The 24,514-nt window shown below is 37.0% G+C and overlaps 1 protein-coding gene across 3 annotated transcripts in view; it reads right to left on the bottom strand.

Annotated features, from left to right (window-relative positions):
• The window catches only part of LOC115210785, a 35,753-nt gene that overhangs the window by 2,441 nt on the left and 8,798 nt on the right, over window positions 1–24,514 (bottom strand). The window contains exons 2-5 of one of the 3 annotated variants that reach the window (XM_029779513.2): window positions 20,342–20,397; window positions 14,315–14,352; window positions 11,792–11,911; window positions 8,733–8,852 (exon numbers count right to left, since the gene is read on the bottom strand). In XM_029779513.2, the coding sequence (XP_029635373.1) occupies window positions 8,733–8,852; window positions 11,792–11,911; window positions 14,315–14,352; window positions 20,342–20,378 (315 nt within the window). In that variant the 5' untranslated portion in view covers window positions 20,379–20,397. Of the gene's footprint in view, window positions 1–8,732; window positions 8,853–11,791; window positions 11,912–14,314; window positions 14,353–20,341; window positions 20,398–20,484; window positions 20,570–24,514 lie in introns of all 3 variants that reach the window. The other 2 variants (XM_029779512.2, XM_029779514.2) reach the window with 2 other exon arrangements.

Here is a 24,514-nt window from a genome sequence, read left to right as displayed (position 1 = left end):
CAAGAAATGGAAGCAAATTTGAAAGAAGAAGAAAATCCCATAAATCATAATACTACTACTACTACTACTACTACTACTACTACTACTACTACTACTAATAATAATAATAATAATAATAATAATAATAATAATAATAATAATAATAATAACAACAGCAACAACAACAACAACAGCAGCAACAACAACAACAACAATAACAATAATATTAATGATAGTGACACCAAATGAACACAAAAAATTGTCACAATAGGGTAGGACAGTTTTCACATTGGAAAATATGTAAACACTACAAAATTGGCACTCCTACTTTACTGGTATGAACATAGTCCTAAGCCAGTCATTGAAGGTAAAAATGTCACTATCCTCTGCAATTTTCCAGTCAACGCTGACAGAACGATCCAGGCTAATCAACCAGACATAATTATTAAAGACAGGGAAGGAAATATTTGTAGACTAACAGATGTAAGTGTTTCCACTGATAAAAATATAACTGTAAAGGAATTTGACAAATATAGTAAATATAAGGGCCTGGAAATTGAAATACAAAAATGTGACACCTTAAAGCAAAAGCTGTTGCTGGTATGATAAAAAAAATGGTATGTCAGAAACATGTAAACATCTCAGGAGAACCATGTCTCAAAGAAATCCAAAAGGTTATGTCGACAAGTACTGCCTACATACTTAGAAATACGCTATCAATTTATATATTTATGTAGTATTCCATGGATATATTTTACTACAGCTCCTGCCACTACCCTCATGAAGCTTTCAGTTATACTGTAACAACTATTATCCTTCCCTTGCCCCAGGATGCTGGGTATGTCTCGGCCAGTGATTGCAACAAACTACAGATTAAAGTTAATAATAATAATGATAATAATAATGATAATGATAATAATAATAATAATAATAATAATAATAATAATAATAATAATAATAACCATAGATCATGTTGTCTCCATGTGCAATCTTCTTGTGCCAAGAGAGTGTCTCAACAGGCATGATAGAGCAGCTTAGTATATTCACTGGGTAATTTACAAAAACTTGAACTTGTCCCATGATAAAAACTGCTGGGAACACAAACCACATCCAGTGCTTGAAATTTACCACATCCCACTCCTCTGGAACTTCATTGTTCAAACTGACAGAAAAATAGATGCGAATAGACCAGACATTATATTGAAAGACTTCAGACAAAAATCATACCTCCTCATCAATATGACTGTGCCAATTGACATAAATGTATCTGTCAAGACCTACCAAAAACTGAGTAAGTATAAAGGTGTTGAAATAGAAATTGGCAAAATGTGGAACGTCAAGACTGAAACAATACCTGTTGTCATAGGTGCCCTAGGAATGATAGCAAAAGGGACTGATTCCTACCTAGCTCAGATACCAGGAAACCCAAAATTAGTAGAAAATTTTTTTAAAATAGTGCTCATGGGAACTGCCCATTATCCTACGTAAAATACTATGTAATCTCAAATTTTAAAACAAACTTAAAATTTTTTTATGTTTCCTTAAACATTCTCTAGAACAACACCATGTGCAAAACTAAATATATGGCACCCTAGTCATAACACCAACTTGAACTTCTAAATTGTCTCTTGAGGTTTCTGGGTGAGACTTGGAGTCAACATATAATAATAATAATAATAATTATAATAATAATAATAATAATAATAATAATAATAATAATAATTCAGTCGTGTTAGATGTTGACACAGTCATAAGAGAGCTTGAGCAAGAACAAACATACAAATATTTAGGGATAAATGAAGGCTCTGGTATTCAGCATGCAAGCATGAAAGAGAAAATCAGGAAGGAATGTTATAGGAGAGTTCGTGCAGTCCTGAAATCTGAACTAAATGCACGTAACAAGGTGTTAGCTATAAATTCCCTAGCAGTTCCAGTTGTTACTTATAGCTACAATGTATTGAACTGGAATATGAGTGAAGTAAAGAATATAGATAGAAAAATACGCAAGCTGCTGAGTTGTAATAGGATGCACCACCCAAAGGCAGACGTAGATCGCCTTTACCTTCCCAGAGCCCAAGGAGGTCGAGGCCTGATCCAATTTGAACTAGCTTACAAAACAACCACAATTGGACTGGCCAAATATCTCGAAATATCGAATGACTGGATGCTAAAGCTCGTGGAAAATCACGAGAGACGAAAGAAGCTTCATTCTATCATCAAGGAAAGCCAAAAATTTGCTATTGATCTCGTGCAGGATACCCAAACTGAACAACCCGAGGGAAGTACGGCAACTATTGTTGCAAAGAAGGTGAAAATGATGGCAATGAAAAAAGCGCACGAGCAATTGGCTGATAGGTGGGAGGAGAAACTTCTGCACGGCAAATATGTGACCCGCAGCAAACAAGCTGATGTTGACCAGAAGCAAACCCATCAGTGGCTGCGGAGCTCAGAGCTAAAAGCAGAGAGCGAAGGTTTCATCCTGGCTGCTCAAGACCAAAGCCTATCAACCCGGAACTACCAGGCCAATGTGATGAAAAATGGAGCAGACCCAAAATGCCGATTCTGCAACGACATGATTGAAACAGTGGACCACCTAATCTCTGGATGTAAAGTCTTAGCACCAGTGGAGTATAAATTAAGACATTACAGAGTTGGCCAATATCTCCACTGGCTAATAAGTCGGCATTACAATATCAAAACTGCCGACAAGTGGTATAATCACCACCCTGAGGCTGTAACTGAAGGAGAAAATGTAACCATTCTGTGGGACTTTCCAGTACATACAGACCGAACCATCAAGGCCAATAAACCAGATATTGTTGTGAAAGACCAAAGCAATAAAATTTGCTTATTGATCGACATGAGCATCCCCTGTGATCATAATATCTCAGCGAAAGAGTTTGACAAGCTCAGAAAATATAAAGACCTACTCATTGAAATTGAGAAAATGTGGCATCTCAAGGCGGTTACAATACCAGTGATCGTAGGAGCACTAGGAATGATCAAGAAGGGAACCGAAAATTATATGAGAATGATCCCTGCAAGAAGTGCAAAAGATTGTCTTAACTGGTACAACACACGTATTGAGAAGAGCATTGTCGATGTGAGAACTGTTGCTGCTCATGCATTTTAATTTAACTTTAAAAAAAAAAAAAAAATTAACGAACTACTGAGTTTGGTTTAATGGCCTACCGATATACACTATGAGTTTCTTTGCCCTAGGAGTCGGGAAGACACTCGGCAAGAAATGGAAGAAAATTTGAAAGAAGAAAAAAAAAGTAATAATAATAATAATAATAATAATAATAGTAATAATAATAATATTATTATTAATAATAATAATAATAATAATAATTATAATAATAATAATAATAATAATAATAATAATAATAATAATAATAGCAATAATAATAATAATAATAAGCGGAGAGCTACAAGTACCTAGGGGTAATTGAAGGGGACGGAATAAGGCATTCAGAGATGAAGGAAAGGATCAGGAGAGAATGTTATCGAAGAGTGAGAGCAATACTCAAGACAGAGCTGAATGCAAAAAACAGGATCGAAGCGATCAATGCATTAGCCATACCAGTCGTGACTTACAGTTTCAATATCGTTAACTGGTCAATTACTGAAATATGTCAGCTCGACAGAAAAATACGAAAACTGTTGACAATGCATAGAATGCACCACCCTAAGGCAGATACAGAACGACTTTATCTGCCAAGAAAAGAGGGAGGCCGTGGTCTTTTACAACTGACAATAACAATGAAGATTGCCACAATTGGCCGAGACACCTACCTGAAAAACTCTGAAGATTAGATTCTAAAACTTGTCTCAAAACATGAAAACAAGAAAGCATCATCCGAATACAACAAATTTCGGAATTAGCGTTAGACATACAAGAAACAAGCACAGAAAAAGCTAAGCGCATGAAAACCCGTGCCAAAACTGTGGCCTTAGATATTCTGAATAATAAATGGCAAGAAAAACCTCTCTATGGCAAATACCCAAAGAGAGCGAATAATGCAGATATTGACAAAGCCCTGACCCATCAATGGCTAATGGCCTCTGGCTTAAAATCTGAAACAGAAGGGTTTATCATAGCAACTCAAGATCAATGCCTACCAACAAGAGACTACCAGGCCAACATATTAAAGAACGGCAGTAGCCCAACATGTCGTGTATGTCGACAACAAAATGAAGCCATTGATCATGTCTCCAAGTGCAGTCTTCTAGCGCCTACAGAGTACCTCAACAGGCATGATAGAGCTGCACAATATATTCACTGGGTAATTTGCAAAAACCTGGATTTGCCCCATGAAAAAACCTGGTGGGAACATAATCCACCTCCAGTGCTTGAAAATGACCACATCTCACTCCACTGGAACTTCATCATTCAAACTGACAGAAAGATAGATGCAAATAGGCCAGACATCATATTGAAAGACTTCAGACAAAGAACATGCCTCCTCATTTATATGACTGTTCCAATCGATATAAACGTATCTGTCAAGACCTACCAAAAACTGAGCAAATATAAAGATCTTGAAATAGAAATCAGCAAAATGTGGAAGCTGAAGACTAAAACAATACCTGTTGTCATAGGTGCCCTGGGAATGATAACGAAAGGGGCTGATTGCTACCTAACTCAGATACCAGGAAACCCCAAAATGGCAGAAATATAGTGCTCATGGAACTGCTCATATCCTACGCAAAATACTCTCTATGTAATCCCAAGGTTTAAAACAAACTTTAAAAATTTTTTTTATTTATTAGACATTCACTAGTACTACACCAAAAAAACCCCAAATATATGGCACACTAGGCATAACAACAACGTGAACTTCCAACCTGTTGTCTCTTGAGGTCTCTGGGTGAGACTTGGAGCCAACTTGTACAAACATAAAGCAAAATTCAAACATATAATAATAATAATAATAATAATAATAATAATAATAATAATAATAATAATAATAATAAGGACCCCCTAATCTCTGGATGTAAAGTCTTTGCTCCAGTGGAGTATAAATTAAGACATGACAGAGTTGGCCAATATCTACACTGGCTAATAAGTCGGCATTACAATATCAAAACTGCCGACAAGTGGTATAATCACCACCCTGAGGCTGTAACTGAAGGAGAAAATGTAACCATTCTGTGGGACTTTCCAGTACATACAGACCGAACTATCAAGGCCAATAAACCAGATATTGTTGTGAAAGACCAAAACAATAAAGTTTGCTTATTGATCGACATGAGCATCCCCTGTGATCATAATATCTCAGCGAAAGAGTTTGACAAGCTACAGAAAATATAAAGACCTACTCATTGAAATTGAGACAATGTGGGCATCTCAAGGCGGTTACAATACCAGTGATCGTAGGAGCACTAGGAATAATCAAGAAGGGAACCGAAAATTATATGAGAATGATCCCTGGCTTACCATCCCTGCAAGAAGTGCAAAAGATTGTCTTAACTGGTACATCACACGTATTGAGAAGAGCATTGTCGATGTGAGAACTGTTGCTGCTCATGTATTTTAATTTAACTTAAAAAAAAAAAAAAAATGAACGAACTATTGAGTTTGGTTTAATGGCCTACCAATGTATACTATGAGTTTCTTTGCCCTAGGAGGCGGGAAGACACTCGGCAAGAAATGGAAGCAAATTTGAAAGAAGAAAAAAAAAGTTAATAATAATAATAATAATAATAATAATATAATAATAAAATAATAATAATAATAATAATAATAATAATAATAAATAATAATAATAATAATAATAATAATAATAATAATAATAATAATAATAATAATAATAATAATAATAATAAAGTGTCTCTAAAAGAAATGGAGAAACTTTCAAAATACAAAGACCTGGAAATAGAGGTAACTCAAATGTGGAATCTGAAAACAGAAACAATTCCTATCATAGTAGGTGCATTAGGCATGATAAAAAAATATTCAGACAAATACATAACAAAAGCACCAGGACTTACAAACACATATAACATACAGAAAATTGCACTACTAGGCACTGCACACATCCTACGCAGAACACTTTCCATACAATAACCATCAGAGCATCACAACAAATCACAGCATATACCCAAGGCACACAGAGCTGCGCTCGGTAGTGAAGTGAAAGCACGTTCTAAAAATAAAACTACTGAATAATAATAATAATAATAATAATAATAATAATAATAATAATAATGATGATGATAATGATAATGAAAAATATAATAATAATAATAATAATAATAATAATAATAATAATAATAATAATAATAAAAATAACGAAAATAATGAAAATAATAATATCAGTGATGATAATAATAATAATGAAAGGAAGCGGTTGGAAACTCCCTATGCTCTGATTTTTAATACATCTGGTGTCACAATCAAAACACTGGTAGATGCGCAACCTGATAATCGCTACTTCATAGAGTAACAATGAAAAGACGAAATATTGTGAGTAACGGTGGTAATGAAACTGAAGCCTTTGATAGTGACAGTGTTGCACCCCGCAGGCTCAGAGATACTGGTCCGACTCCAGCCATAGTGGAAAAGGAGAATTTCTGTAAACATAAACTCCTTGAAAAGTGTGGTGTCAATACATGTCAGGAAAAGAAACGGAGAACTTAAGAATGAATTGAAATTCGAAAAAGTCAGGGAAAAGTATGGTGTAGATACGAAAGGCCTGAATGTTGTAGTTGAAGAACTGAAGCAGCGCATACATGCAAAAAAGCAAGGTTAACTAGCTCTGAACAACGGATTAAGCAATACTATCATGAAAAACTGTTTAGAACCAACCAAAAAAAAAAAAATTTTACCAAGTGATTAATGATGACAAAAAAAAACGTGAAATGATGATGAAAGGCAACGTTTTGGGGAGTAAGATATGAAGTAAGCAAGAACAGCATAATACAACAGCTGACTGGCTCTGCAGCCTGAAGTAAACAGCTTCCCATCCCCAGCAAAAAGCTATCCACTTCATAGAAGACAGTATCAGGAATATAAGTAAAGAGATAAGCAATCGGAAAGCAGCAGGACCTAATGGCGTACAGGGATTTTGGATGAAAAAGTTCAGTAGTTGCCATAAATTGATTGCAGAGCAATTTAATGCACTGGTCGATGGAGAAGATGAAATCCTGGGCTGGTAGACAAAAGGACGAATGGTGTTGTGCCTGAAGGATGTATCAAAGGGAAATGCTGCTGAGAATTACTAACCAATTCCCTGCTTCCCATTAATGTGGAAGTTACTGTCAGGTGGAATTGCAGAACAGTATAAATTGCTCAATGAGAATGATATATTACTGACGGAACAAAAGGAGATGTAGAGGTACCAAAGATCAACTATTGATAGACAAAATGGTAATGCAAGATTGTAAATGGAGAACAAATCTGGGAATGGTCTGGATTAACTATCGCAAAGCTGATGAAATAATTCTACATTCATGGATCATCGAGTGCTTAGATCTGTTTGGAATTGCGAGGAATGTAATGTGTTTCCTGAAGGGAGATGTAGTGGGATAGGGATTTTCCAGGGTGATAGCCTATCTCTGTTGTTTTTCATTTTCTGCATGACACCGCTGAACCTGGAAAATGAACCTGGGATACCAACTAAAGGAAAATCCCAAACAATCAATCATCTCCTCTTCATTGACGATTTGAAATTGTATGGCAAAGATGAGAGACAAGTGAGTTACTAGGTGAACATGGTCTACTGCTTTAGTACTGGTATTAGAATGAAATTTGGACTCAAGAAGTGCAGAATAATCTACCTAAAAGAAGGCTAGGTGCACGCCCTAGCAGGTATAGAATTTAAGGCGGCGAGCTGGCAGAAATGTTAGCACGCCGGGCGAAATGCTTAGCGGTATTTCGCCTGCCATTACGTTCTGAGTTCAAATTCCGCCGAGGTCGACTTTGCCTTTCATCCTTTCGGGGTCGATAAATTAAGTACCAGTTACGCACTGGGGCTCGATGTAATCGACTTAATCCGTTTGTCTGTCCTTGTCTGTCCCATCTGTGTTTAGCCCCTTGTGGGTAGTAAAGAAATAGGTATAGAATTATTGAATAGATACTTGATTAAGCAAATTGAAACAGAAGGATACAAATACCTTGGTGTATTAGAGTTCAATGAGATAATGGAAAAGGAAATGAAAGAGTAACTGAAGATGGAGTATTTCCGAAGCCTGAGGTTGGTGTTGCGCTCAAAATTAAGTGGATGGAATAAAATTCAAGCAGTTAATGCGTGGGCAATAACATCACTTCGGTATGGAGCAGGTATTATAAAATGGAAAAAGTGACAAATGAAGAAAATGGATACCAAATCCAGAAAAATGCTGACAGTACATGGAGCCTTCCACCCTAAGAGTGACACCAATAGGCTGTACTTGTCCAGAAGAAGGGTGGCAGAGGTTTGATCAGTTGGCAGGAATATTAAAGCAGAGGAAAACAACCTAGTGTAATATATAAAAATTGTTGTGGAGCCACTGTTGGAACACACGAAGAATGCTGGCGTCATCAAAACTGAAAATTGGGTAACTAAAGAAAACTTTAAACAAGAAATGAAAAAAAAGCCTACAATAAACAAGAAATTAATTGTCACTCACTGACCAAATCAACATTGCACATTTTCACGTAAGCTACTCGTTTTTAATTTTTGTAAATCAAGCCTTATCAGTCCTACAAATTCAGCTGGAAAATGGTTTAAATTTCTAATATTCTCAATAATTTTAACTCAACTTACACCCTTGAGAAGGCCTGTTCTTATCTCGGGTCCTTTTGTATCCTGTGCAACAGCAATTATCTTCGGTTTATCAAACTTCTGGGTAGTTTCTGTCACATTCTTAATAGTTTCACCATGGTACTGAAACAAACAATCTTTAACAGTAAAATCTATCTTTCTATGAATTGTTTTTATTACAACCGAACATAAAAGCAAGTATTATCATAATATATATCATTGTCATCAACATTTAGCATCTGTTTTCCATGCTGGCATTGACTGTACTAGATGCCTTTTATGTGTCACCAGCATGCTTTTAATGCGTCACTTGACGTTTCTTCTCAAGCACAGCAAACTGGCAAAGGTTTCAGTCACTCGATATATATAGGGGCATCCAGCTGTAGAAACTCTGTCAGATCAAGATTGGAGCCTGGTGCAGCCATCTGGTTCGCCAGCCCTCAGTCAAAATCGTCCATGCTTGCATGGAAAGCGGGTGTTAAACGATGATGATGATGATGATATATATATATATATATATATATATATATATATAATCAAAAAATACGAAGAACAAACACAAAAAACAACAATGCGAGGTATTGGAACATGTAGATGTAGATGCTCGGGAAGGAAAGCAAAATGGTTTAACATTTCGGGCAAAGCCCTTCTTCAGAAACTGAGGAAAGTCCAACAGAAAAGGAAGAGGGAAAAATCACAAATGATTCACATGTGGTTACATTTTGAAAAAAATATATATATATTTATATATATGTATATCATCATCATCATCATCATCATCGTTTAGCGTCCGCTTTCCATGCTAGCATGGGTTGGACGGTTCAACTGGGGTCTGGCAACCCAGAAGGCTACACCAGGCCCAGTCTGATCTGGCAATATTTCTACGGCTGGATGCCCTTCCTAACGCCAACCACTCCGTGAGTGTAGTGGGTGCTTTTTACGTGCCACCGGCACAGGTGCCAGACGAGGTTGGCAAACGGCCACGATCGGATGGTGCTTTTTACGTGCCACCGGCATGGAGGTCAGTCGGAGCGGCGCTGGCAACAGCCACGTTCGGATGGTTCGCTTACGTGCCACCGGCACTGGTATCACAGTTACAATTTCCATTGATGTTGATCGATTTCGATTTTGATTTTGATTTCCACTTGCCTCAACAGGTCTTCACAAGTAGATTTTTGTGTCCCAAGAAGGAAAGGTATGCATATGATATGAAGTAAGCAAGAACAGCATAATACAACAGCTGACTGGCTCTGCAGCCTGAAGTAAACAGCTTCTCATCCCCAGCAAAAAGCTATCCACTTCATAGAAGACAGTATCAGGAATATAAGTAAAGAGATAAGCAATCGGAAAGCAGCAGGACCTAATGGCGTACAGGGATTTTGGATGAAAAAGTTCAGTAGTTGCCATAAATTGATTGCAGAGCAATTTAATGCACTGGTCGATGGAGAAGATGAAATCCTGGGCTGGTAGACAAAAGGACGAATGGTGTTGTGCCTGAAGGATGTATCAAAGGGAAATGCTGCTGAGAATTACTAACCAATTCCCTGCTTCCCATTAATGTGGAAGTTACTGTCAGATGGAATTGCAGAACAGTATAAATTGCTCAATGAGAATGATATATTACTGACGGAACAAAAGGAGATGTAGAGGTACCAAGATCAACTATTGATAGACAAAATGGTAATGCAAGATTGTAAATGGAGAACAAATCTGGGAATGGTCTGGATTAACTATCGCAAAGCTGATGAAATAATTCTACATTCATGGATCATCGAGTGCTTAGATCTGTTTGGAATTGCGAGGAATGTAATGTGTTTCCTGAAGGGAGATGTAGTGGGATAGGGATTTTCCAGGGTGATAGCCTATCTCTGTTGTTTTTCATTTTCTGCATGACACCGCTGAACCTGGAAAATGAACCTGGGATACCAACTAAAGGAAAATCCCAAACAATCAATCATCTCCTCTTCATTGACGATTTGAAATTGTATGGCAAAGATGAGAGACAAGTGAGTTACTAGGTGAACATGGTCTACTGCTTTAGTACTGGTATTAGAATGAAATTTGGACTCAAGAAGTGCAGAATAATCTACCTAAAAGAAGGCTAGGTGCAGGCCCTAGCAGGTATAGAATTTAAGGCGGCGAGCTGGCAGAAATGTTAGCACGCCGGGCGAAATGCTAAGCGGTATTTCGCCTGCCATTACGTTCTGAGTTCAAATTCCGCCGAGGTCGACTTTGCCTTTCATCCTTTCGGGGTCGATAAATTAAGTACCAGTTACGCACTGGGGCTCGATGTAATCGACTTAATCCGTTTGTCTGTCCTTGTCTGTCCCATCTGTGTTTAGCCCCTTGTGGGTAGTAAAGAAATAGGTATAGAATTATTGAATAGATCCTTGATTAAGCAAATTGAAACAGAAGGATATAAATACCTTGGTGTATTAGAGTTCAATGAGATAATGGAAAAGGAAATGAAAGAGTAACTGAAGATGGAGTATTTCCGAAGCCTGAGGTTGGTGTTGCGCTCAAAATTAAGTGGATGGAATAAAATTCAAGCAGTTAATGCGTGGGCAATAACATCACTTCGGTATGGAGCAGGTATTATAAAATGGAAAAAGTGACAAATGAAGAAAATGGATACCAAATCCAGAAAAATGCTGACAGTACATGGAGCCTTCCACCCTAAGAGTGACACCAATAGGCTGTACTTGTCCAGAAGAAAGGGTGGCAGAGGTTTGATCAGTTGGCAGGAATATTAAAGCAGAGGAAAACAACCTAGTGTAATATATAAAAATTGTTGTGGAGCCACTGTTGGAACACACGAAGAATGCTGGCGTCATCAAAACTGAAAATTGGGTAACTAAAGAAAACTTTAAACAAGAAATGAAAAAAAAAGCCTACAATAAACCAAGAAATTAATTGTCACTCACTGACCAAATCAACATTGCACATTTTCACGTAAGCTACTCGTTTTTAATTTTTGTAAATCAAGCCTTATCAGTCCTACAAATTCAGCTGGAAAATGGTTTAAATTTCTAATATTCTCAATAATTTTAAACTCAACTTACACCCTTGAGAAGGCCTGTTCTTATCTCGGGTCCTTTTGTATCCTGTGCAACAGCAATTATCTTCGGTTTATCAAACTTCTGGGTAGTTTCTGTCACATTCTTAATAGTTTCACCATGGTACTGAAACAAACAATCTTTAACAGTAAAATCTATCTTTCTATGAATTGTTTTTATTACAACCGAACATAAAAGCAAGTATTATCATAATATATATCATTGTCATCAACATTTAGCATCTGTTTTCCATGCTGGCATTGACTGTACTCGATGCCTTTTATGTGTCACCAGCATGCTTTTAATGTCACTTGACGTTTCTTCTCAAGCACAGCAACTGGCAAAGGTTTCAGTCACTCGATATATATAGGGGCATCCAGCTGTAGAAACTCTGTCAGATCAAGATTGGAGCCTGGTGCAGCCATCTGGTTCGCCAGCCCTCAGTCAAAATCGTCCATGCTTGCATGGAAAGCGGGTGTTAAACGATGATGATGATGATGATATATATATATATATATATATATATATATATATATATAATCAAAAAATACGAAGAACAAACACAAAAAACAACAATGCGAGGTATTGGAACATGTAGATGCTCAGGGAAGGAAAGCAAAATGGTTTAACATTTCGGGCAAAGCCCTTCTTCAGAAACTGAGGAAAGTCCAACAGAAAAGGAAGAGGGAAAAATCACAAATGATTCACATGTGGTTACATTTTGAAAAAAATATATATATATTTATATATATGTATATCATCATCATCATCATCATCATCGTTTAGCGTCCGCTTTCCATGCTAGCATGGGTTGGACGGTTCAACTGGGGTCTGGCAACCCAGAAGGCTACACCAGGCCCAGTCTGATCTGGCAATATTTCTACGGCTGGATGCCCTTCCTAACGCCAACCACTCCGTGAGTGTAGTGGGTGCTTTTTACGTGCCACCGGCACAGGTGCCAGACGAGGTTGGCAAACGGCCACGATCGGATGGTGCTTTTTACGTGCCACCGGCATGGAGGTCAGTCGGAGCGGTGCTGGCAACAGCCATGTTCGGATGGTTCGCTTACGTGCCACCGGCACTGGTATCACAGTTACAATTTCCATTGATGTTGATCGATTTCGATTTTGATTTTGATTTCCACTTGCCTCAACAGGTCTTCACAAGTAGATTTTTGTGTCCCAAGAAGGAAAGGTATGCATAAGTGGACTGGCTACATTCCAGTTAGAGGCCACGGGTTATTGTCTCACTTCTCCTGCCGGGTCTTCTCACGCACAGCATACTTCCAAAGGTCTCTAGTCATTTCCTCGGTGAGACCTAAAGTTCGAAGGTCGTGCTTCACCACCTCGTCCCAGGTTTTCCTGGGTCTACCTCTTCCACAGGTTCCCTCAACCGCTAGGGTGTAGCACTTTTTCACACAACTATCTTCATCCATTCTCGCCACATGACCATACCAGCGCAAACGTCTCTCTTGCACACCACAACTGATGCTTCTTAGGTCCAACTTTTCTCTCAAGGTACTTACACTCTGTCGAGTATGAACACTGACATTACACATCCATCGGCGCATACTGGCTTCATTTCTAGCGAGCTTACGCATGTCCTCAGCAGACACGGCCCATGTTTCACTGCCATGTAGCATGGCTGCTCGTACACATGTGTCATACAGTCTGCCTTTTACTCTGAGCGAGAGGCCTTTTGTCACCAGCAGAAGTAAGAGCTCTCTGAACTTTGCCCAGGCTATTCTTACTCTCTCTCTATATATATACATATAGTTGAAATTTACAGAGAAACAAAAGACGAAGACAGGTATATAAAGAACAAGCAGGTGTATTAGCTTGGTGCTTGGGAAGGTGAGAAAGTTTTTTACGTTTTGAGCCTACAGTCTTCAACAGAAAGGAACATGAGGAAATAAACAGAGAGAGAGAGAAAGAGAGAGAGAGAGAGAGAGAGAGAGAGAGAGAATAAAAAAACTTGTGGAGTTAGTGATAGATATACAGATAGATAGACAGACAGATAAATAGGTATTATGTTAATGTTTATTTTCATATTCATTTATAATAACATCTTTGTCATCCTCCACCTCCTCCTCAATAACATATACCTAACAAGGCTATATGTTACTGATTTAAAAGATGTTAGCAAATGGAATTAATACTAAACATTCTTTAAAGTAGATATTTATATCAAGAAAAGGCAGCGAGCTAGCAGAATCGTTGGCATGTTGTGCAAGACATTTAGCAGCTTTTCATTCATTTTTACATCCTGAGTTCAAATTCCACCGAGGTTGACTTTGCCCTTTGTCCTTTCAGGGTCGATAAAATAGGAACCAGTTGAGCACTGGGGGTTGGTGTAATTTACTTACTCTCACCCCTAAAATTACTCACCCACTACCAAAATTTGAAACTAATATTCATATTGAGAAAACTGGGAAACAATGCAATAATATTCACATTTTCTATAGTTTTAAGTGTTTACTTTTTTTTTTTTTGCTTAGATATGTTGTAAAGGAATTCAAGAAGTTCTTACCTTGGGTTCTTTCAATCTTGAGACTGTGAATTGACTCCCTGAAATCATATATAAATAATTAATGAATAAAACACGTAATATTTATCAACACATAATATTTATCTATCATCGCTATCACCTATTTCTTTACTACCCACAAGGGGCTAAACATATAAGGGGATAAACAAGGACAGACAAACGGGGATAAACAAGGACACACACACATGCACATACATTTTTCTTTTGCAAACAACTTGCAGATACAGGTGTACAGGTGTTACCAGCATTATCTACAAACAACTAGTAGATACAAGTGCTACTGGATGCTAGGAAGTTCATAGGGTCATCAAGAGAGAATGTGTACCGTTTTGGGGCCTTCATCTCGACAGCATCATTGTGCAATAGCCACCCTTGCTGAAATATGGCCCCGCTTGCTAGATCAACTGGTAATCCTGTTTCATTCAATATTCTTCTTGCCATTGTTCATGGTCTCTTTTTAACCAAATCCAATGGTTTGCCTTTTCCACTGTAGTTTGCATATCACTTATGGTATTTGCATTATGATGAGTTAGGTCTAACAATAACAACAGTCTCCTTACACTGTGTCCAATGAATTCTTTACATCCGACTTTGATTGGAAAATACTCTGCTTTCCAGCCTGCATCTTTGCATCCCTTCAGGAGGTTTTCATAATGGTCAAGCGGCATCCATGTTTATCTTCATGAGGAATCAATAACTTGACCAGATTTACCACTTTCTTTCTTCCTTTCTTTCTTTCTTTCTTTCTTTCTTTCTTTCACACCAAATGATATCAGGTTTCTCCGTAACTGGAATGTGAAAGAATCCTTGGCGCCCTGGTAAATCTGCAGCTATCTCCCAACAGGCAGTGACTAACTTTGTTTTTCAACTCCCGTATGTATAAATATACTTATATATATATGTGTGTGTGTGTATGTGTGTGTGTGTGTGTGTGTGTGTGTGTGTGTGTGTGTATATATATATATTGTGTGAAATTTGATTTAGTATTTCTAAACTGAATTTTTTTTTCCTTGTAAGTTTTGGATTTTATTCCCTCAAATATTAATAATTATATATATATATATATATATATTATATATATATATATATATGGTGGTTATCTATTCCTTATGCAGTGTTTGACCCACCTCTTGCACTTACAGCTTAGTTCTATCATGGTGTCTGATGTGACTTTTTAAACCAGACAATGTTTTCAAAAGACACCAACATAAATTGCTTATCTGCTTTGGACCACCAAGAGCTATCTTAAAATGTCTTTTGAGGCCTCCTTTAAATTTGATGACCTTATGGCAAACATAGCATTGACAGGTATGCACAGAAAGATAAGCAATTTACTTATTTCAGCTTCCGTCTTCTAAATTCATTTACAAGGCTTTGTTTGGCTCAGAATCTAAGTAGAAGACACTTTTCAAAGGTGCCATGCAGTGAGACTGAACCAAGACCACATTGGTTGAGAAGTAAGCGTCTTAGCCACACAGCCACACTTGTACCTACATATTATACTTAAATATGAAATACAGGGTTATTCAAAAAGAAAGAGCAGATTTTAAATTTATTTTTAAAACTAACGGTAAGAGACACAAACACATTCTACATATTTCTTGATAAGGGAAGGTTTAAAGATTATTTTAAGCTATATGTTGCTTGACAAACATCGAAATGGTAGTTTATTTCTTGCCACACTTGAAACAGCTGATTTGTGGATATTGTGAATTGGCAGTGAAAATCATGTTGAATTTGCACAATTGATTTGCTTTTCTCAAACTGAAGCACACGAGAAGACTTTTCTTTTGGTGTTGCCGTTTTCTAAGGGATTACACAAATGAAAATTATACAACTTTAAATAGAATGAACAAAATGAAATATTAATACAAAAATAAAATATTATTTTATTTAAGGCTTAATTCAATTGATCATGTTCTGCTATAAACTTTAAACCTTGCCCTATCAAGAAATATGTAGAATGAGTTTGTGTCTCTTACTGTTTGTTTTAAAAATAAATTTTAAATCTGCTCTTTCTTTTTGAATAGTCCTGTATTTGAATTTTTTAATTTATATTATAATTGTAGATATTTATATCTCAATCTCTGTGTAGCAGGTTTGTCCTTTGTAAATACTATTCAATTGAACTGCTATAAATTTCATACAAATAATTCTGATACTTTTTAGCAGTGAATAATTTTGATTCGCAACTCCTGTATATGGTGTCTGTATATACTCCTGGGTAGTAATAGTCTCTGTCTTCAAATTTGTTACTTTTTGAAAACTTCCAGCAATTTTCCAGCCTTAACTAGCACCATTGTTGGTGATATAACATATATTACAGAATCCTGGTGCCACACAAAATGTACCCATGCTGGTGTCATGTAAAAATTATTTGTGCCAGTGTCACACAGAAAACACCCATGTCAGTGTCACGTAAAATATAACACATAAAAACACCCAAGCACACTCTGTAAAGTGGTTGGTGTTAGGGAGGGCATCGAGCCATAGAAACCAAGCCAAATCAGACAGGAACCTGGAGCAGCACTCCAGCTTGCCAGCTCTGGTCAAAACGTCTAAACCATGCCAGTATGGAACACAAATGTTAAATAATGATGGTGATGGTGATGACCTGCAAAAGAATGTCTAAAAACTACACAAATTACATAACCATATTGTCTTCTATTGGTAACAACTCCACAAGGCTTGTAACTACATCATATCAAAATTCTGCAGGTAATATTGGGTTGTCTGGGAAGTTCGTGCCAATTTATAGTAGCTTACCTTTTGACTTATTTTAGAACATGGTTGAGTCCATAAAATAGGAATTGACTACACTTCCATTCAGAGCACAGTTTAAGCTATCTTTTCGTGGAAGAATGTTTATGTTCCTATAACCTGTGTTAATTCTGTAACCCTTTAAAATGGAAGATAAGAAAGTTCATTTTCGGCACTTGATGCTTTGGGAACCAGACAAAAATTGCTGCAGCTTGGCTGAGATGTGTTACCCCACCCTCCATATTCACCAGATATTGCTCCTTCGGATTTCCACTTATTCAGGTCTCTGCAGAATAGTCTTAATGATAAAAATTGCAATTCCTTGGATGATGTAAAAAGATACCTTGATGAATTCTTTGCCATGAAACCACATCAATTCTGGGAAGAGGGTATTTTCAAGTTAAAGGAAAGATGGAGACGCATTGTGCAACAAAATGGTTCATATTTGGTTGATTAAAAATGTAATGGCAAGTATTTATTGACCTTTTTATTTCCTTTAAAAATCAGCATGAACTTTCCAGACAACCCTATAGTTGTGAAGTAGATATACTAATAATCTTTATACATGTTTCCTTCAGACATATTTGTCAGAGATAACCAGTTTAATCTAGCTCTTTCTAAATTTGTATATATTCAGCTTACAGTCAATAATCTGTTACATTTTCTTGGATTTTCTTGGATTTCTCTGAAGATTGCATCAACTGTTGAGCTTATGCAATTTTTCCTGTGTTTTAAGTACTATTGAAGTAGCTTCTTGAGACAAATCTCATATAATTTATTGTTGCATTAGAAATTTTCCATGGATCATAAGAAAATATACATAGGCACAGGTGTGGCTGTGTGATAAGAAGCTTGCTTCCCAACCACATGACCACATGGATCTGGGTTCAGTTCCACTATGTGGTAATTTGGGAAAATGTCTTCTACTATAGCCTTGGGCCAACCAAAGCCTTGTGAATGAATTTGGAAACTGAAAGAAGCCTGTCATACACACACACACACACACACACATATATATATATATATTAGCCAGCGGGGTGGCATCATACGAAGGCTAAAACAATGCAAAGCGCATTGTGACCAGTGATGTGTAGCAACATCTGATAGCCTGATCATGTGATATATATATATATATATATATAATAATATTAGGGAATAAATCCAAACTTATATATATATATACAGGGGTTGGAGAAAATGATGGAAACACCTCAAAATTTCAAACAAATTTATATCAATATGGAATAGGACTGCCTTTGGCAGTAATTATAGCTTGAATTCTTTGAGGTATGGCCTTGTACAAAGTTTTTGAACTGTTTCCAAAGAAATTTTTGTCCATTCTTCAGCTAAAACAGTTTCTAGTTCTTGTAGTGATGATGGTGGAGGACATCGACTCCTTATTCATTTTTCTAAAATGCACCATAAACGTTCAATAATACTGAAATCTGGGGACTGTGGTGGCCAGATAAGATTTTCAACTTCACTAGAATGTTCCTTGTGCCATTCAGTAACAACTTTAGCTGTGTGAATTGGTGCATTATCATCCTGAAAGATTGTGTTTCCCTCCAGAAACAGTTTCGCAACCATAGGATGAATTTGATCAGATATAATACTTAAATAGTCTTGACTATTAATTCTGCCATGCAGGGAAACCATTGGGTTGGCAGATTTCCAAGATATACCCCCACCAGATCATCACAGATCATCCTCCATGTTTAACAGTTGGAAGAAGGCATTCTGGATCAAATGATTCTTTTGGCTTTTTCCACATGTATACTTGGCCAGTGGTCGGAAATAAGATAAAGGATGATTTGTCCAAGAAAATAGCATTCTTCCACTGCTCTAGGGACCAATTCTGTAGGTTTTTACTCCACTCTAAATGCTTTGCAATGTTTGTTTTTGAAAGTAGTAGTTTTCTGATTGCAGCTCTCCTGTGAAATCCGGCTTTGTGCAGCTTCCAGCGAATAGTTTTTGAGGAAACTGGGTTCTCAAGGTGTTCATTAAGCTCTGCGGTAATTTTGAGAGCGGTACTTTTGTGATCCTTTTTAACAATTTGCTTAAGATCTGACAGTCTCTATCTGAAAGTTTTGCTTTTCTTTTGGAGTACTCTTTCGACAAGCAGGTTTTTCCCTTTTTCTCAAACGCTGTCATTACTTTCGAGACAGTACTTCTTGATACACCAAACATTTTCACTGTTTTCCTTATGCTAGCACCTGCCATACGAGCACCAACAATTTGACCGCTTTGAAAGTCCAATAGAGCTGTCATTTTAATGAATTTTAATTACCTTTTTCTGATGATATCTGAAAAGAAACTGCAATTTTAGCAAAACATATTAAGCAACACTAATATTAAATCAAAAAACATTAAAAAGAACAAGCTTTTGAGAGATATATATAGATATTTCAAAATTATGATGCTATGATGTTAGGTGTTTCCATTATTTTGTCCGACCCCTGTATATATATGTTTGTGTGTCTGTGTCCCTCCACCATTGCTTGACAACCGATTTTGGAGTGTTTACATCTCCATAACTTAGCGGGTCAGCAAAAGAGTCCAATAGCATAAGTACTAGGCTTACAAAGAATAAGTCCTGAGGTTGAATTTTTTGACTAAAGGCAGTGTTCCAGCATCATCGAAGATAAGTGACTGAAACAAGTAAAAGAAAAAGAATAAAAGAATGATTTTCCTTTAGGCTTCATTATATTTCATAGCATTAAAATCCTTAAAATCCTGTATGTGGACTGAATCCTATTGACTGTAGATTTTATTTCAGTTTTGCTTTATATTTTGGGGCATAAGCTTTTACAAGGGCACTGTGATCCAGAGCATTGAGTAACTCCAACCAAAGGATTTCATTTCTCTTGCAGACAAACAAGCAATGATATATTGAAATATTTGGGTTTCTTTTATCTTTTTTTTATCAGTTATTGAACTGCTGCCATACTGGAGCACCACTTTGAAGGGTTTAGTCAAAAAAATCAACCCCAGTACATTTTTTAAAAAATCTGGTACCTATTCTATTGGTTTCTTTTGCAAAATTGCTGAGTTGGGGGATGTAAGCATCAACATCAGTTGTCAAAAAATGGTGGACAACACAAACACAAAAACACACACACACACACACATGCACACGCACACACACACACACACACACACACACACAATAGGCTTCTTTCAGTTTCCGTCAACCAAATCCACTCACAAAGTTTTAGGTCAGCTCGAAGCTATAATATAGAAGACACTTACCCAAGGTATCACACACTAGGAGTGAACACAGAACCATGAGGCTGGAAAGTACACTTCTTATCACATAGCCATGCCCAGATGAAATAAAATTAAAAATTGAATGTAAAATTATAAAGTAAATTAAAGAATATAAAATAACTTACTTTTTATTATTGATGTGTATCCAAGCAATAGTATTATTACAATTAAACCAAAAGCTACACACACCTTATTTGATATCATTGCCATCTAAAAAAAAGTAACGAGAAAACTTTTAAAATTAATAATTATTATTGTTTTTTTAATTATCTAACTAAAAATAACTGTCAAATCTTCCTCAAATTACTTCCTACTATCTTCAAAAAGGAAGGTAGAGAAGATAATAGTCTTATAGCCTTAAAGAACAGGATGGTCATGGCTAGAACAGCTGTAAACATAAGTATGTTGATCTGAATTAAAACAACAAGAACAACACTATATCATGTGTATTGGGAGGGTCATTACACCAATAACAACACAAACATTGGTTTAATATCACTTCTTTATTTTTAGTCAACTGTCTAAATATCTGATCGACTAACTACACCATCAGATGACCATATTTTGCTTTTTTTTTCATGATCGATATACCACAGTTATAAATCCCAAACCCCAACCCACTATCCTTTCAGAGTACCAGCACTGTTGAAACCCTTTATTTCATGCACACTCTTACTTTTACTCTTTACTCTTTACCCTTTTACTTGTTTCAGTCATTTGACTGTGGCCATGCTGGAGCACCGCCTTTAATCGAGCAACTCGACCCTGGGACTTATTCTTTTGTAAGCCCAGTACTTATTCTATCGGTATCTTTTTGCCAAACCGCTAGATAACGGGGACATAAACACACCAGCATCGGTTGTCAAGCAATGCTAGGGAGATAAACATAGACGCACACACATATACAGATATACGACGGGCTTCTTTCAATTTCCGTCTACCAAATCCACTCACAAGGCTTTGGTCGGCCCAAGGCCATAGTAGACGACACTTGCCCAAGGTGCCACGCAGTGGGACTGAACCTGGAACCATGTGGTTGGTAAACAAGCTACTTACCACACAGCCACTCTTGCACCTATCAAAAGTTTTTAAAGTCATTCATATAAAACAGGTGTTTCAACTTTTCACGGGGTTCCCTGGTGTCACCCTTCATAATATTGCTCTGGCCTTGTGCTTAGAGTAGAAAAGAATATTGAGCTCCTTTTGGATGCTGTCAAGGTCCCTGAATAAGGATTGTTTAAGGATGTTGAACGAACCACTCATGTCTCTAAAGGTGAATTATCCAAACCTCTAAGAATTCCTTTCAACACACGGCTATGAAATCAGCAGCCATGAGAGCCACTGCCTGGTACTGCATCAGGCCATTTATTATTATTATTATTATTATTATTATTGAGTGAGCGAGCAGAGCATGCCATCAAAGTGACACTGGGGTAAAATATACGAAGCCCAGTATACCCATCATGACTACCCGTCTGATAAGGGTACACCAGGCACATGCATCACAACCATATGTGCGCGACATGGTGATCTCATATCAAGATAAACAGCACATGACCTTGCAGGTGGAGCCCAGTTAGAATTTTCTTCAGATCGAGTAACCCATCCCGCTCAAAAGGTCTCTGAATAAGGGTTGTTTAAGGACGTTGAATGAAACACCCATGTTTCCAGAGGTGAATTATTCAAACCCCAAAGAATCCTTCTCAACACATGGCTATGATGCTCCCCCACTACTTCTGCTCATGATCAGAGATGCACATATCGTCAGCCACTAAGGGACATGCTCAACTGGTTAAGGTCAAACAACTGACAAGCAAATCTGTGGTATTGAGCAGAATATTTGCTGTAGCCCATCTTTTATACCAAGACAAAACAATGTACATGATAACACTTCCAATCAGTTAAGATCAGAAGCCATGAGAGCCACTGCCTGGTACTGCATCAGGCCATTTATTATTATTATATTATTATTATTATTATTATTATTATTATTATTATCATTATTATCATTATTATTATTATTATTATTAATTTTATTATTATTATCATTATTTTTTTCACTTCTTTCATCAAATTTTCTTCCATTTCTCACCGAGTGATTAATGTACACCTAGAGCAGAGAAGCTCATTGTATGCATTCCCAGATTACACACACCAATTTATAGGTAGAGTATGTATTTAAAAGAAAAAAAATAATATATAAACAAATTCACAGCGATAATGCTCTTCTCAGTACATGAGTCATTCCGGTGAACATGATTCTTTGCACTTCCTGTTGGAATGGTAAGCCTGGTATCATTTTCAAATAGGTTTCAGTACCTTTATTATTATTATTATTATTATTATTATTATATTATTATTATTATTATTATCATTATTATTATTATTATTATTATTATTATTATTATTATTATTATTATTACTTTTTTTTTCCTTCTTTCAAATTTTCTTCCATTTCTTGCCGAGTGTCTTCCCGACTCCTAGGGCAAAGAAACTCATAGTGTATATTTGTAGGCCATTAAACCAAACTCAGTAGTTCGTTCAATTTTTTTTTTTTTTTTTTTTTAAAGTTAAATTAAAATACATGAGCAGCAACAGTTCTCACATCGACAATGCTCTTCTCAATACGTGTGATGTACCAGTTAAGACAATCTTTTGCACTTCTTGCAGGGATGGTAAGCCAGGGATCATTCTCATATAATTTTCGGTTCCCTTCTTGATCATTCCTAGTGCTCCTACGATCACTGGTATTGTAACCGCCTTGAGATGCCACATTTTCTCAATTTCAATGAGCAGGTCTTTATATTTTCTGAGCTTGTCAAATTCTTTCGCTGAGATATTATGATCACAGGGGATGCTCATGTCGATCAATAAGCAAACTTTATTGTTTTGGTCTTTCACAACAATATCTGGTTTATTGGCCTTGATGGTTCGGTCTGTATGTACTGGAAAGTCCCACAGAATGGTTACATTTTCTCCTTCAGTTACAGCCTCAGGGTGGTGATTATACCACTTGTCGGCAGTTTTGATATTGTAATGCCGACTTATTAGCCAGTGGAGATATTGGCCAACTCTGTCATGTCTTAATTTATACTCCACTGGTGCTAAGACTTTACATCCAGAGATTAGGTGGTCCACTGTTTCAATCATGTCGTTGCAGAATCGGCATTTTGGGTCTGCTCCATTTTTCATCACATTGGCCTGGTAGTTCCGGGTTGATAGGCTTTGGTCTTGAGCAGCCAGGATGAAACCTTCGCTCTCTGCTTTTAGCCCTGAGCTCCGCAGCCACTGATGGGTTTGCTTCTGGTCAACATCAGCTTGTTTGCTGCGGGTCACATATTTGCCGTGCAGAGGTTTCTCCTCCCACCTATCAGCCAATTGCTCTTGCGCTTTTTTCATTGCCATCATTTTCACCTTCTTTGCAACAATAGTTGCCGTACTTCCCTCGGGTTGTTCAGTTTGGGTATCCTGCACGAGATCAATAGCAAATTTTTGGCTTTCCTTGATGATAGAATGAAGCTTCTTTCGTCTCTCGTGATTTTCCACGAGCTTTAGCATCCAGTCATTCGATATTTCGAGATATTTGGTCAGTCCAATTGTGGTTGTTTTGTAAGCTAGTTCAAATTGGATCAGGCCTCGACCTCCTTGGGCTCTGGGAAGGTAAAGGCGATCTACGTCTGCCTTTGGGTGGTGCATCCTATTACAACTCAGCAGCTTGCGTATTTTTCTATCTATATTCTTTACTTCACTCATATTCCAGTTCAACACATTGTAGCTATAAGTAACAACTGGAACTGCTAAGGAATTTATAGCTAACACCTTGTTACGTGCATTTAGTTCAGATTTCAGGACTGCACGAACTCTCCTATAACATTCCTTCCTGATTTTCTCTTTCATGCTTGCATGCTGAATACCAGAGCCTTCATTTATCCCTAAATATTTGTATGTCTGTTCTTGCTCAAGCTCTCTTATGACTGTGTCAACATCTAACACGACTGAATTTGTGGTCTTCACTTTCCCTTTCTGGAAAGTGGCCTTGGCACACTTCTCAAGTCCAAATTCCATCCCGATGTCATCGCTGAATGCTTTCACGGTGCGCAATAGGCCTTCAAGTTCATTATTGTCTTTACCACAAAGTTTTAAGTCATCCATATA

Source organism: Octopus sinensis, linkage group LG4, assembly GCF_006345805.1.
Source record: "Octopus sinensis linkage group LG4, ASM634580v1, whole genome shotgun sequence".
In the NCBI taxonomy this organism is placed as follows: domain Eukaryota; kingdom Metazoa; phylum Mollusca; class Cephalopoda; order Octopoda; family Octopodidae; genus Octopus; species Octopus sinensis.
This window is presented reverse-complemented; position numbering and strand designations above follow the sequence as displayed.